At 38.2% G+C, this 15,706-nt stretch overlaps 1 protein-coding gene across 2 annotated transcripts in view; it reads right to left on the bottom strand.

Moving 5' to 3' along the window:
* Positions 1-694: 694 nt before the first annotated feature.
* LOC116293955 (heterogeneous nuclear ribonucleoprotein L) overlaps positions 695-15,706 on the bottom strand; it is a 36,289-nt gene continuing 21,277 nt past the window's right edge. The window contains exons 5-22 of one of the 2 annotated variants that reach the window (XM_031701456.2): positions 14,657-14,724; positions 14,438-14,534; positions 12,861-12,946; positions 12,404-12,500; positions 11,704-11,779; positions 11,304-11,357; positions 10,995-11,057; positions 10,019-10,090; positions 9,187-9,240; positions 8,336-8,623; positions 7,980-8,083; positions 7,418-7,539; positions 6,735-6,842; positions 6,573-6,601; positions 6,242-6,315; positions 5,736-5,790; positions 5,542-5,640; positions 695-5,441 (exon numbers count right to left, since the gene is read on the bottom strand). In XM_031701456.2, the coding sequence (XP_031557316.1) occupies positions 5,176-5,441; positions 5,542-5,640; positions 5,736-5,790; positions 6,242-6,315; positions 6,573-6,601; positions 6,735-6,842; positions 7,418-7,539; positions 7,980-8,083; positions 8,336-8,623; positions 9,187-9,240; positions 10,019-10,090; positions 10,995-11,057; positions 11,304-11,357; positions 11,704-11,779; positions 12,404-12,500; positions 12,861-12,946; positions 14,438-14,534; positions 14,657-14,724 (1,812 nt within the window). In that variant the 3' untranslated portion in view covers positions 695-5,175. The remainder of the gene's footprint in view (positions 5,442-5,541; positions 5,641-5,735; positions 5,791-6,241; positions 6,316-6,572; positions 6,602-6,734; positions 6,843-7,417; positions 7,540-7,979; positions 8,084-8,335; positions 8,624-9,186; positions 9,241-10,018; positions 10,091-10,994; positions 11,058-11,303; positions 11,358-11,703; positions 11,780-12,403; positions 12,501-12,860; positions 12,947-14,437; positions 14,535-14,656; positions 14,725-15,706) is intronic. The other variant, XM_031701457.2, reaches the window with a different exon arrangement.

Below are 15,706 nucleotides of genomic sequence, written 5' to 3'. Positions count from 1 at the left end.
AACTCGCATCGATATGAGGCTTAAGTTGTGAACAAAGGGATCTGGCGTGACTCAAAGTAATCTGGCGTGATTCAAAAGTCACGAATCACGCCAGATTCCTTTGTTCACAACTTAAGCCTCACATCGGTGCGAGTTTTGAATTTGATCTATTGCTGCAAATAAAAAAAAATTTTTTTTAGAAAGAACGTGCATGACGATGATTTTAAGTAAATCCGAAACGAGCGATTCAAGTAACTTCGCATAATGAGCTGTGGTCTGTTTCATAAATAGGTCGTCATGTATATGGTAGAGTTAGATCTAGCAGTTGTCATGTTTCTGCGAAAACTGGTATAACTCCAGATGTTGGATGATGTCCTCCAACTACTGTTTTCCTTGATTCAAATTTGTGATGGTCTGAGTTGGTAATAGTAATCGTGGAGGTCGCAGAAACTTGGCAACCGCTGGAGAACAAACGACAACAAACCAAAGCCCAGAGATGAAGCTCGTCTTGTAAAAGCGACCCGAGCTACAATGCTGGCATTTTTCTCGCCCGTCTTAAAATTACAGCGCGCTGACCAGGCGGTACACGAGAAACAAAGATGTTTGGATAACATCTTAAGACATGCGAAACAAGCTCGATGTCTACATATATCTCGGTATCATTTCTTGCAGAATGAAATTTAAAGGATCGAACGTCAGCTCAATAATACTTAAGTATTTGAATTAAAAGTTTAATGAGCAAAAACCAAAAATAGAATAACAAAAGATAAAGAAATCATAATCAAAATAAAAGGAAAATAGGTTTTGAAGTAGAGACTGATGCCTTCGTCTATGTGTGTGCAGCAATTTATAACGACAGACGACGGTAAACACTGGTTAAGAAAGAACATAAAAAAATAGAACATTTGACTATGCACCCATACCATGTTTCACTTTCTTGATAATGAATCATTATGAGGCCAGTTTCGTTTCTCACTGGGCATGGCATTGTCAAGGAGGGGAGTTGGTCCCAGGCTCCCGAGACAACACAGCCTTTAGTAGGAGAGAAGAAACTGGACATGACAATCTCATTCAATTCCTTTCAAAGTTTCAGAGTCTGAACTTTTTTTTCTCATAAGTCTTTAGATTTTAATTCAACTTTTTCAAAAATATTTTTTTAAATATTACGTTATCTAGTGATGGAATCGATAAACTGCTTTGGGGAAGAGTGAGAGGTATGGGTACGAGTAATAACTAATAGATACTAATAATATACACAACCTTAAGTTAAATAGATACTGGTTAACATGACAAGGAAAGAGAAAACGCGTTTGCATGCCAATCACTGCGTCTCGTGTAAATGTGACATTGAACAGCCAATCAAGACGAATTCTGTGACAAGGAAAATTGGCCACAACAATATGCAGCCAATCAAAAACTGGAACAAATATAGAAATGTCTCATGGCGATAACGTTTCAGTGAATCAATAATTGAACATTTCTTAGTCACATGACGTCAACAACCAATAAGATGCTTTGTAGCCATATTAGGTTACCAACAAGGTGACATATGATATGAACAGCCAATGAATCTTATTATAGTAATGTGATAGATTAAAGCCAATAAAAGCTTACGCTTGGAAACACGTGACAGCTAATAACCAAGCAATAGGCTTGGAGGCGTTTCTCGATCCCTGTCATGACCAAACTGACAAGCATCTTTAGAAAAGCATGTGAATGAAAATGAATGTTAAAAAAGTTAATGTCGTCGTGTATTGGTACGTGAACTGTATATCCTGTTCTTAACAGAACTTTTACTGTTATTATATCCTTAATATACTCATTTATGACGTCATGAACGTGGTATGCACTAGCTTAGTGTACAATAGATAAAACAATAGAATATTTGTAATAATATCAATAACCATAATAATAATAATAGTACGATTAATCTTATCAATACGAGAAGTTATAGTAATAATAATAATAATAATAAATTTTAAAGCGAATGCTGTAGCAAAGTTAAGACTGTTAATATTTTTTGAGGCATTACACGTTCAAATCACAACTCATATCAAGGAAAGGTTTTTAATAAGGTGCAAATCGTCACGAAATTCCGCCATTTTGAAAAGAGCCGCACGGCATGATGGGGTCGTGATATAATGGATTTCTTCTCTTTAGAGGAAAATGTTTTCTAAGAAATTGTTAAGGTAACACTTGATAATGAGTTATGTTTATGGCAGGCAATACCCCAGTATAATACTGGCTTCATACGAGCTTACTCGAGTTACTAAACGTAACGTTGTTTGTAAAAACGATGCTTATCACAATCTAACTTTTTGATAATATTTAGTCTGTCTATATCGAATTGCGTGAATACCTAGCCTTTTCTACTGCAACCAAAGTCTTACGGCAAAAGGTAAGGTAGAAATATTTGGGGCAAAAGCAATTTCAGTATAGAAACTGTAGCATGAAGTGTAGGGTGAGCAAAGAAACTTTTGAAAGTTAGTGTTCGTACGTTGACTTAAATCACTTTTTTTGACAACTGGTTCGTAAGGAAACTAGGGCGAGTAATGACGTCATACATCTATCAGCCCCAGTCCCTACGGATTTTGCAGTTGCATTTGGCGTCCAGCAGAAAAGGCTGTTATACGAATATATCTAATACCATAACGGTCTTAAACAACTAAGAAATTACGAGTGAATCATTTGCTCGGAGCATCACTTCTATCAATATTTAGTACATTTAGATTTACGAAGGCTGAACTACAAAATATATGCGAATAAATGCGCTAAACAAAATTTATATTAAACTCTGCAAAAATGACAAAATTATATTTTCTTTTCTTTTTTATCTGACTTATTGAAATTGTACGGTTGAAACTCGACAAAAACAGCTCGCTTGCTCTCAACACGTTGAATAGGCAAAATTTGGGCACAATATAGTAATTCCATTTACTGAAATTCAAACTATTTGACAAGTGGAAGAGTGAAAAGGAACTATGGTGAAATCGAATCTAAGACTCACTACGCGAAGTCGTTGCTCCTAAATTCGTTCCCACAGTTCCATGCTGGTGGAGTTCGTCACCAGTCTTCCTTTGCCCTCGGAGGTAAATCTTACGAGATCTTAAACTACCTTGAACATAAATTTCTCTTCCTATTGATTTTAGTATTTAAGTAGTTTTTTGTTTGTTTAACCATCCATCTATCTTGATTTAACACGTAACCCACTCATGCATGCAAACTCCACCCAAACAGTTACCAAAAACCAACGTGAAAAACTTAGGACCTTAAAACTATGCCAGCGCATATTCACCGAATAAAATTATTTTTAAACTCTCTGATTTACGAGATAAATGTCGAGCTGGAAGAGAATAGAACTGATGAAGGACAAACGAATGCGATTTTTACGACCCTTCTTGTGATCTCGTTCTACATAGTTGTCTAAGTACGACAATAAAAGAATATTGGAAATTTCCACCATTGAACTCACTAATTATAGTGAGCGAGGAAAGTAATTGGAATATCTGAAAATGTATTGCTTGAATATTTCAATTTTAGTAAACTATAATTTGGAATTATCACGGATAGTCCGCTTATTTAATTAATACATCGAATATAAACTCTGAAATTCTTTAAATTCCTTGTTATTTTGGAATATTTATCTGTGTAAAGACATCTGAATTGAATTATACGTGTCTCTCTTACTTATAGAGATTGGGTTGATTGTTAGTAATCAATATGCTGTTGTGATAGACCATGTGGGATCGAAGGTACCTGTTCGTGACGTCATGGATGCGTTTAGGAACGTGGATAACTAAAAGATGGATAATATTCTGTCGAAGTCTTGGCGAAGCTCGGAAAAAATCAGGAATCTAAGATGAGTTTTTGGACTAGCGAAAGACCCAAATACTCATTATTAGTATTATTACTAATATTATGATTTCCGTCGGTTTTGGATTCAGCTTTGTTTTAGTTTAGATATATTCCGCCTTAAGTAAATTTTTACGTTTAATTTTTATAAAGTTATGCCCCGCCAAAACGAATTCGAATGGCGTATTGCGATGTGTACATGAATGATTTATGACGCGAACATGAAGAAGGAATATGTTTTTACTGCATTTAAGCTGCAGCACGTCGGATACAATGCAAAAAAAATCCGAGGTCTATTACGAGATTCTCGGCAGATTTCAATTCCTCTGTCGAGAAAATCCAAAATGGCTGCCCTCAAATAATAATGATGCAAAAAAACATTACGATGAGCTAATGGGACGAAACTAAAGTCCAGGCCACCTCGATCCCACTTCTGATCTCTTGAAATAGATAGCGACGCCATCTTGAATAGTAGCCACGCCTTTAAGCAAGAGCCTCGTCCTCGCATTCAGGCCTGGCTACCTTCGAGTATTGGGCTTACTATACTACTTGAAAATGTTGGAATGGAATAAAACAGCATCAAAATGTATTGAATTATCATATTGTACTATATTAAAGTTCTAAATTAATAAAGAATCATTGAAAACATTTTTTGTATCTATTATTTTGTAGCGCCTTGGGCATGCCTGATAAAGTTATTCTAAAATAAGCTACAATGTTAATACTCTTGGTTTGATATTCGTCGAGTTCAATAAACTAATCTAGGAGCTGTTTATTGAATACTTGAATTCTTTTCGAATTCTTAGCACGAACGTATGTAAGTCACTCTAATGATCTGTCGAATCTATTACGCACTGCTCGGACGTCTCTTCCTTTAAGTAGACCTGTCTACTCTTCCCCGGCTGAGGTTCTGGAGGAAATTTACCCCTCTCTCCCTCGGGCATTGCAGGGAATGGTATTAAATATATGAAGAGAGGGAACGCCAAACAATACGGAATACTTCTAGTTTCATTTTATGTCGGACGCGCCGTGTTTTGACTGGCAGCCCAACTCATTAATTCCCCGAGAGGAAAACTCTGAGGACCTCGAAAACAGCACGGTTTAGACCGACGGGATATAGAATGCTCATTTACGACTAACGAATGACTAAACGCTTGATCCGAGCGTTGAGTTAACGCATTTGCGTTAAGAATAGTTCATTTTATAAACTACGACTGGAAGTTATAATTTGATTCAATTGATTATAATCTACTGGTAGTATCGACCAGGCGCGCGTAGGACGATTGTTTACCGGTACATGAAGCTGGAAGAATCCTGTTGATCCTGTTGAGCCTGTTGAACCTGTTATGGACTATGGCCTTGATTCTCAGGACTGCTTAGGTGATGTTCCATCTCATTATTCATATCCATCACTCCGTTGCTAAGGACTCCATTAGGGCTGCCTCCTGGGTTGTGCAAGTGCATTGGCGAACCAATGGGGCCTAAGGGATTGGTACTTAAACTTGTGGCGGCAACCGCTGCTGCAGCCACCGCGGGAGCTACTGTGGGAGCGGTTGGTGAGATAGAGGAGCTCGGAGAAAATGCAAGCTTCAAGGTGAACGAACCACCGCCTGAAATAAAATAAAAAATTCAAAATGAGAATTTCTCGCCTTCCCATTCTGTCATTCTTCACTTGCATTAGGTATGACGTAACCTCGTTGTTATGGTTACCTGGTGAGTTCATAGTATAATGGTTTGTAAGGATCAAAGCTTCCATAGCTGAACGGATATCGGCCATTTCTAATAGCCCAGCAGACGACTTGGTATTGGCTGAAATGGAAGACACGTGGTTTCAATGAGCACCCAATTTAAGGCTGATAATTTACCCTAGCAACTAAAACCAGCTCCAATAACGGTTGGGTTACCTTTGGAAAAGAATGTTCCCTTTAACGGCGCCAATGCGCCAGCCTTGACAAACACCTAGACAACGAGTACAGAAAACTTGAGCAATGGTAAAAATAAGTAGATGAATAGATTTCTAAGGGACACAAACCCAAATCGACCCTATCTAGTATCTCTCATCTTGTCTCCTACGCAGAGTGAAGACTTCATTTAAGGGCCGGTTCTTAATTAGAGGGGGGGTTGGTGCAAATGGGGGAGAATCATCATTTTTTATGCAAACTCAAAAGGAGAGTCACAAAATTCATGCTGAGGGGAGTCACTATTTTTTGAGTCAAATATTATGGGGCCTGTCCTGCAGCAGGAAAAGAAAGGGCGTCTTGAAAATATGCAGATCAAAAGTAAAATGCACCAGCCCTTCCCCCCACCCCCACCCCACCCCCACCCCCTGTACTTAATGATTGGTCCTTTAGATTAAGGAGAAATCTTTCGAGACAGATATACAGATAAAATCATATTGCAAAGTTCTTACGTCTCTCAAGTGATCCACAGTGCAGTTAGGAGGTGCATTAAAGAAATGCAGCATTCTCGTTGGTGGCTGGTATCCTAGCAACGCGTTAAGGAATCTGTACAAGAACTTGAACTTCAACAGGAACTGAATCGTATGCCTTATTTGTAACGCAAGACATGAAGCAAACTCTGGGAGGAGTGAGGGATAGACGGCTAACTTACAAATTGAATTGCGGAGGGAGGAACAACGTGGAGAATCGAGAGAAAACACCCTAAATCAAATGACAGACTTAAAATCTCCTGTAGGCTAGTAACTATATATTAGCATTAATGACTGACAATGACAAGGATACGGTTCTTAAGACTTTGTCCCTCAGGTAAACTGCAAACAAAAGCACATAAATTAATAAATCAAATAAAGTGGGAAAGTAAAACAAGAAAAGTGAAAGGATGTAAGATGTTGAAGTACATTCACCCACCCACCCCTCCCTCCATTTAAAAGAGCTACTACTCACTACTTAAACCGGTTATTCCTGTTATCGGAAAAGTTCATGGCAGAAGGTGATCCATCAGGTAGGGCTGTCACTACTGAAGAATCGGCAATAAATGGATGTTTGGAGAACCTAGGCGTAAAAAGAACACATTCCTTAGGTTAACAAATCGTGGTCTAAAATGGGAAAACATTATACCCAAGATAGGAAGGCTCTTAACAGAAATATGTTGGTTAAAAAGTAATTGGTTAAAACAGGTACGTAACAGCGTCAGGGATAGCTATTAATATCATTAGTATTTAGTATTTGTAAACGTTTTTTTGGAGGAATTTCATATGGGACTCTCGCCTGCTTTTCTCTCCCTCGACTAGTTTTTTTCTTTTTTTTATCTTCAAAAGTAATAGTTGTAAGACTAATAAATTGAAAAATTAAAAAAAAAACACAAAGTGTCTGGCAACCTTGGTAGAAAACAGAGAGAAAAATCTACAATTTGTTCGAGCAACAACAGAGGTATCGGAGAAGAAGTAGAAACAAACAGCACCAGCATAAATTGTAAAGGAGTGTGTTTAACGTTGATAACCCCTTCGAGGGATCATTCGTGGGACCCTCCCACCGTCAGTTGTCGTATTGCGCAATGAGACAAAACGATTGCGTCCGAGATCTGCTGGCATTGCACTTAATAGCTCCTCCGTCTAATGGTTACTTACATGATGTTGATCTTGCTTTCAAAGATGACTGAACCACTCAGGTTCCTGATGACCATCTCGGAGGCAATTTTATCAGACATTTGAACCATGCACGCACCGGGTTTGTTAGTCAGGAACTTTACCTGGAATAAAACAATAAGCCAATTGCACTAAGTCAGCCCCTTTGGTAGTTTCCTGCGCCATCTTGAAAGGTAACCGTTCGTGTGCATCGAAGCGAGAACGGCGGTGACCTTGCAATGATAGCGGGCACGTGTATAATTGTCCAAGGTGTTAAAAAAGGTCTCTATCGTAGACCTTTTTTAAGATAGCGAACATGGTTGTGTAGCTTGGGTACAAACATCATGCCTAATATGGTGTTGCTTGTACCAAATCTAGACCACAATGCATCCTGTTTATCGAACTCAGAAAAGGCCTATTGCAAAGTCACCGCCATTCTTGCTAAGGTTAAGGTTACCTCTCAAAATGGCGCAGGGAATTATCGAGGGCTCTATTCTCAGTCTGGGGGTTGGAATTTTTTTGGATGCTGAAATCATTTATAGATAAGTACCAAATGGAATATTACCTTGATGACGTTGCCATAGAGACAGAACAAGTTAAAGATTCTCTCACAGTTCATTTTCTCGTGGTTAAGTCCATATACCATCAACACACAGCCTGTTCCACCAGCTAATAATACAAGATAAATAATAATATCTAAGTTATTCCCATTACTATATATCAACGTTAAACAAGGGAAACCCAATATTTACGTATATGACAACAAGTTATTTCCATTAATATATACCAACGTTCAACAAAAGCAAACCAATATTTACGTATATAACAACAAGATATTTCCATTATCCTGGGTTGCCTGTGTTTAACGTTGATATATTGAATATATCAACGTTAAACACAGGCAACCCAGTATTTACTTACATGTGCTTAGAACTTGGGCAGTCACTTGTGTTGAATTACCGCTGGCTGGTTGTGCCGTAGCGCTGTCTAAACTAGCCCAGGCTCTTCCGACCGTTCTGCTCCATTCACTAGAACTGAGGGCCTGGGTACCAAGACTTGATGTATGAACACCATTTGAAAGCTGTGGCTGTGTTTGGCTTAACCCGGGCAATGCTCCCAGAAGACCCGGCTGAGAGAACTGGAAAGGGGATGTGCCGAGAATGCCCAGCTTTGGGGAGCTGTCCGCGGATAAGCTTGGAGGACTGGGTGCTAGAAAGGACAAAAATGACATTCTTTGATACTTTTCGTCACGATATGTGAGTGATGGCGTCACTGTAGATTATCGACCGAATCGATTACGATGAAAGTTCGGTACGAAAAACGACAATGGTAATATATCCACGACGACGTCATGATCAAATGAATGTTGACGTCATGATACTACATCTACCAGAAGTCTTTTCGATTTTTAAACAGTACATAAAGATTTTTTTCACAACGTTTGAAGAGTGTTCTCGTAGAAGTAACACTATATATCACCATGGCAGTGATATATCAGCTGATACGTCATGTAAAGAGTAATTCTAAAGTTGGCGAAGAAACAATACAAAAACAATACAAGATACGCTACAGTCATACATGAAGTAGCAGCCCCTTAATTTTATAAATATTATCGCATTCAAACAGGATTAAAATATTGAATTATAGGTATTAAAACTAAGACCAATTATATTACATTTAGTAACGATACAAAGTATTACCAAAGCACATCAAGCAATTGCACAGATTTTGTCAAGTTTCCCAGCAATAGGTTAAAAGGATGGATTACTTACAAGAGTTGGTTGGACTTTTACTGCCCTGGAGAGAAGCAACCTTAGCTAGAATACCTGTGAAGTTAAACACAGTATATTCGTGTAGGTCACTCTCACAGCAGACAAGTATTATCGTTAGACATGCAATTTAACAACAGACATACCCAATACTCTAATTTCGAGTTGTTTTGCTCATTCGGCTTCCAGGAAAAAGCCATGAGAAGCCCGAGTAAACGCTAAATGAGTCTTTGGACATAAAATACGTTATTTACCGAATGAGAAAAGGGGCTATTGGTAATTGAAGTTCGGTTAAACGAGGCGTAAAGTGCCAGTGAAATATGGCTGTTGCCAAGAAAGTCAAGAGACAAATACATGGTGGCTGTGTTGCCGGTATAAACAAAGGAAGTAATTATCGAGGAATGTTTTGTTAAATACCATTAACATGGCGGTGATGACGTAACGCGAAGATGGAGATTTCGACAGTCACGTCCATGTTCACAAAAAACGCTAAACGAGTAAAATAGCAAAAGAACTCGAAAAAAAAGAGCATACATAATTTATTAAGGAGACAAAATGAGCAATACCATTAAGTTTAGCACCTTATCAATGTCAAAAACCGAGGAGATAATTAAGGGTCAAATGCATGGAGCACGATAGATCTAGTCATTACAGAAACACGACAAAATTAAAGATTTTGAGATTAAGAGGAAAGGCTTGCATCAATCTTTCATTTTAGTCTTCTATTCATGCAGTTTTGTTAAGTTGTAAAACGACGCCCATTTTGTATCCCGACCAAGAGAATCCTGTTAAAAAAAGTTAGCTTTAGTGAAGAGAGAAGTGATGTGGTACTTACTTTGTACGGTGGGGAAAGCGGCAGCTCGTGCTATGACGTCAGTTGGCAGTGGTATCGAATTGTTCACAGAACCTGGAATAATGGTGATAATGGTGAAGGTTATGATGGGTGATCAAGGATGGATCCAGGGTGGGGGGAATAATTGGATAACTAGTCATCTCGCTTGGAGTTGAAAAATAATAAAAATGAATGATAATATAAAACCTAAAACGAACGTGTTGCCTTTCAAGTAACAGTTACCTCCCTTGAAATTGTTCTGGATCACCAACTGGGTGATGGCGGTGGTGCTGGAAATGGCGTTAATAATCCATAATGATGGTGTTCATAATGGTGGTGATGATCAGTAGTGGATTGAAACATATAGCAGATTAAATATAGCAGACTAGTATGCACAAGGATGAATGAGGAGTTATAGTCCCTCCAGCGCCTCCCTCTATCTCTGCTGTACCTGTTATTGTGGTAGATGATGGTGTTGATGATGACGGTAATGAAAGTGAAAGTGATGGCGATGAAATGATGATGATAATAATGGCGGTGATGATGATAGTGTTGATGATGACGACTTTGAGTTGATTTTCAAAGAAAATTCAAATGTTTTCAAATCTTACAGATATGTTCTTTTTGACGTTATCAGCCATTTTAATTTGGACCAATAGTTGTAAAACTAACCCAGTATCACGGTGCAGTAGTAGAACTCAGCAACGCAAGAAATCCAAAAACCATAAAATAGCCGATCGTTAGAGCATACCAAATGTACGTGAAACACTTTGTAAGAAATTGCACAATTTTTTTTGTTGACAGCTACTCTTTGGGAGCAGCACTGAAGTACAATTTGCAAGTCACATTACTCAAGGTCTGCTGCGAGGAATGAACCACCCAGGCCGCACCCTTTTGTTAACTGTCAGTGGGTGGGAGATGCGAGAAAGGTCGTGTCCATTTACAATCTTACTTTAAAAAATCTAATTTAGAATCTTACTTAGATTTCCATTGATGGTGCTGGGTGGTGGACTGGGCACCACTGGATCAGCGCTGTCGGTTCCTGATAAAATAATAACAAATAATTATATTAATATCGATAGTGATTAAAGGTGCTGTCGAAGGTAATTTGGGCATTTTGTAAGTCGGAACTAGGTAGTATTGCAACCCCCCTCTCTTAGCTGCTACAGTTTAATTTTGGTTGAGTCAACTTTTATTTTTTTGCCGACTCCCTCACCCCAAGGCCCCGCACCCCTCCCGCCTAAGGTCTCTCTACCAACACAAGTATGTTATCAGCCATATATAATACCTGATATTGCTGACAATAGTCCTGTACCTAGGAGAGACGTTTTGCTTGGGATTCCTGTGGTGAGAAAAACGTCCATCGGATCAGTTAAGTGTTTCAACTTCATGGTCCACTCTTAAAACATTTCTTGTGCGTTTGTCAAGGTCTCAGCGTTCGGTTGATGCTTTTCTCTATTCCCGCGTACCGTATTCTTCCAATAGAGACTTTGCAACATCAAGTGATGGCAGCCAAGAATGGAGGCAGGAACAATTGAATCTGATCTAATCTAATTTACATCAGAAAGAACTCATTTTCTCAGGAGAATTGTTGTGCCTCTGGTCATGGCTACCATCAAGTGATGGTGCGAAGCCTCTATTGTCATACAAAACATGGTCAAAGGTTGAATGGAGTTTTGTATCCTTACCTGTTGTTCCGTTAAGTGCACCAGTATAATCCCATGTCTCTTCATCGTTTTTAAACACGTTCAATTTTTTCGCTTTCTGTGATGTGCACGTAAGAAAAGCAGAATTAGAAACGTGAAGTTCTGGTCCTGAAAAGGGATCTGAATCCCCCCCACTTTGGAAAAAATTCCCGTTACGAGTAATTTTTTTAAGGAACCCACTTGTAATAGACCCTGTTGAGCTTGGGCGAAATGTTTTTTTTTTCCAACTTAGACAACATATCATTCCCTTGAGTATCACTTTTTGGTTAAACGGTTCAGTGCGCATGAGAAGACACACGAATACAACTTAAACAAAGAATCTTATTCTCAAGAGAGTAACAATAAAACGGGTAAAAGGGTCTATGGACCCTCTGTGGATGCGAGGCTAATATCAAAACAAACAAAAAAATCACACTTTTTCTCAATGGAATTTGTGTCATTTCTTGTGAATTTCCATGTTAATCTTGCATTGAAAATAATTTTGAGAAGGGTCCATGGACCTTTATCACACGGCGGCCATGTTTATTCTCATGAGAATAAAAACCTTTGTTTCCCCAGCATAAATTAATTCTCAAGCGCTTGAATTTGAGGTTACGCGTGGTGGAATCTATTGCTCAATCCAACATGGCTGCCACAAGAATAAGGCCCATTGCCCGTTGCAACATCAGTAGTTTTGACTCACCTTTGAATAGTCAATTTTTAGAGTACAACAACCAGCGTAAATGTCTTGCCCATTTAGACGCGCCAGCGCTCTCTGGGCTGATTCAACGGTGTCAAACGTAAAACAGGGTTAAGAAAGAAATAAGTTTAAAATATATGAAATAGTAAGAATAAAGGAATGGGAATAATAGTAGTGCAAAGGAATTATTGGAATATCTCAGGGGAAGGGAGAAGTAATAAATCTAGGTTAAAACCGCCATTAGAAAAGGTTGAAAAGTGAATGGATATCCCGGAAAATATGCACCTCTTCACCTTGGGGGTAATGCTTTTGTCTTAATGTTTTAAAAAACATTAGGCACAAGGTAAAGAGGTCCTATTGAAATAATACCCAAAAGATAAACTGAAAAACTGAAATACATAGCCAAAGAGAGAAATGCATATGTTAGATTTAAAGAATAAATGAATAAATGAAAGGATATTCTACTAAGGCTTGAAGACCATTCTTGTGAAAGATGACAATCCGCAGGACTTTTCCACTATTGCTGCAAATTTTATGTAAGATTTTCTGCGAGAAAAGAAATGAACATAGAAACGATCAGAAAAAGCAAATAAAGTCTTTAATGGTTTAGCATTTTTTGCGTTCACCCACAAAAGACTGCTTCTGGCACACATGTAACTGAATTGTTGAGCAGAGTATGACCAAGAGAATATGAACTAAGAGAAGGAATCCTACCACGACCCAAAACTAACTGGGGAAAATAAACAATGCAGTTTCAAGCCATGAAAGAATGGAACAATCTGAGTAACACTCTTAAACAGTGTTCTAATATTAACCATTTTGAATCGAATTTCTTTTAAACCTGTAAACCTAGATAATCTGAACTTTTCATCTTTTACAATTTTACATACTAGTAATAATGATGTTGACTTTTCAGTAACGCGCTGGTTTCGATATTCAACCTCCAAATTCTCTTTTTGCATATTATTGTCAAAATATCTTATTTATCAGGACCTTCTTGAAAATCACATTTATAAGTGAAGAAGCTTCCTGTTAAAATATGAATGTAAATAAATAAATAAATATAGCCTTGTAACTATCATGTGCACAGTTTGATGCTATTTTTAGCTTGGAGATATTTATTGATTTTCTTGAGGATAGGCGGCTTCCAGTCTTGGAGTAAACAAAGCCTGTGTTTTTTTCGTGGGCGTAGCGAAATATGGCGCTTTCCGTGTCCTTAAACGAGACATTAAAGGGAAGCGTGATTATCGCGCGGGCATGGTAACGAGTTAAAAATAGCATCAATGATTCTAAAAATAGCATCAAAGTGTGCACATGATAGGGCACGGGGATTCCTTCTCTTAGTTCATTTTCTCTTGGTATGACCTTATCATTAAGCGACATGAACAGAACGATTATTTGAGATTAAATTTAAACGTTAATTTTAAAATACTTTAGGTACACATCTGCTTGTCTGGATACTGTGTTAATATTTATGCTCAGAAACAATTCTCGTACCCAGACTCTTCTCGCGAAAAAATCGAATTTTTCGTTAAAAATTTGAGAAGACTTTGGTTAAGGGAAAGGTCTGAAACACAATGGACCTAATCCACCTAGGAATAATATTTCCCCATTTCAGATCACGTGTCATTCCATCTTGAGTATAAGAGTCTTTGTTTGAATTGTATCCATGTTCGTGTGGCTTCTCATTCACGAGCGTCAAACAAAGAAATGATACTCTAGGGAATGACACGTGGTCTGAAATGGGAAAACAGTGGATATTGTCTATCCCGCAAAATAGCAAAAACGATTTAAAAAAAGAATAAGGAACGTCCTCTTTTTCTGCACATTGATATGGATATTCTGGGGACTCTAATTCCCTTACAATAGTTGTTTCCTTCGGCCTCTGCCGCTCCCGCCATGTATTCATATCACAGTACAGAAACACACGCGCGCGCGATTTCATTACTTCAAAATATTGACACACTCGCGTGGTGGCTCCTTCAGCACTAGCTCAGGTCGTTGTTTAATACAATATAGAAAGAGGCGTATACTTACTACGTTAATGGGGTGAAGAGGGTTAATGATAGTGAGTAGCAGTATATTACTAGCTTCAGCACTTGGACTAGAGCTGTCTCCATTCATGACCTTGTCCCTAAACATCCATACAACACATGTAAGTATATAGGAGTAGTGCGTCTTCGTATGGGATTATACAATAACAAGGTAATTTAAAACGGAAATATTATTCTTTAGAAAAACAGAAAAACAGCGCACCTCTTGATCTCCTGACTCTTGGAGTAGTTAACGAACATTTGTCTGCCAAGTACCGTGAGAGGATTTGTCTGGAAACCATAAAACAGACAATTCGTTAAATTCTTAGCTCACTAATTATCGACGTATGAATGATATAAATCTATTGATCTTGGCCGTGATGTTTTCTCATTTAATACCACATGTCATTTACTTGAGTATTATTCATTTCTTTATCGATAACAGCTTGAGCGCGTGTGTTGTTAATACGCGTATTGACTAAGGGAATAAGATTATAAACGGGTGGTAGCCTGAAAAGGGAAAACATTATGCGTCTCTTAAGTGTATACAGTGGGCCTCAATAAGATGACCGCGCGTACAATAAATAAAGTGATTATTGCAAGTAGAACAACAGGAATTCGATTTTTTCCGGCCCTATATCCTAAAACATCTCACCACATCGCACGCAGATTACTTGATAACACAATTTCTTTCAAAGACCGACCATCCGGACCGGCTTTTCAAAACAACGCAAAACGGGAAAAAATAGATAAGTGGAAATGTGTTACCGAGGGCCAAATCTTTTATAAGGAACCCGCCAGTATTAATATTCATACGTAGGTTCAAAACACACAAAAAGCCAAAAAAATGTTTCTCGTTCGTAAAACACTGCTGAAATACCTGAATGCAGACTTTTAAGGAGCGAAGATTCGCATACAATTCTCACGCCGGGCACGCTAATCATCTAAAAGGAAATGATTCTCCACACAAATCTTAAATAGTTAATCCGAAAATCACGGATCATAAAATAATTTAGATTGTCGGTCTCACGTAACACCGACTTATTTTTGTTTATAAAACACGTGTATATATTTTGCTATCTGGCTAATGCTAAGGGACTACAAAACCAACATTTCTAAAGTCGCACCCACGACAATATCGTCACGAACATGTTTATAATGTCGCTTTATGTAGCGAGATTTCAAGATATTCTATCCCTGTCATGTATATTACTCATTTGTTTTACAAAGTACAGCCAATTTAAACTGAGTCGAGTTTAATGTGCTGTGTCGA

This window comes from Actinia tenebrosa, unplaced genomic scaffold (genome assembly GCF_029948245.1).
Source record: "Actinia tenebrosa isolate PJP-AT-01 unplaced genomic scaffold, QUT_ActTen_1.0 PGA_scaffold1__47_contigs__length_23844297, whole genome shotgun sequence".
In the NCBI taxonomy this organism is placed as follows: domain Eukaryota; kingdom Metazoa; phylum Cnidaria; class Anthozoa; order Actiniaria; family Actiniidae; genus Actinia; species Actinia tenebrosa.
The sequence above is the reverse complement of the archived record's forward strand: the minus strand, read 5'-3'. Positions and strand labels throughout refer to the sequence as shown.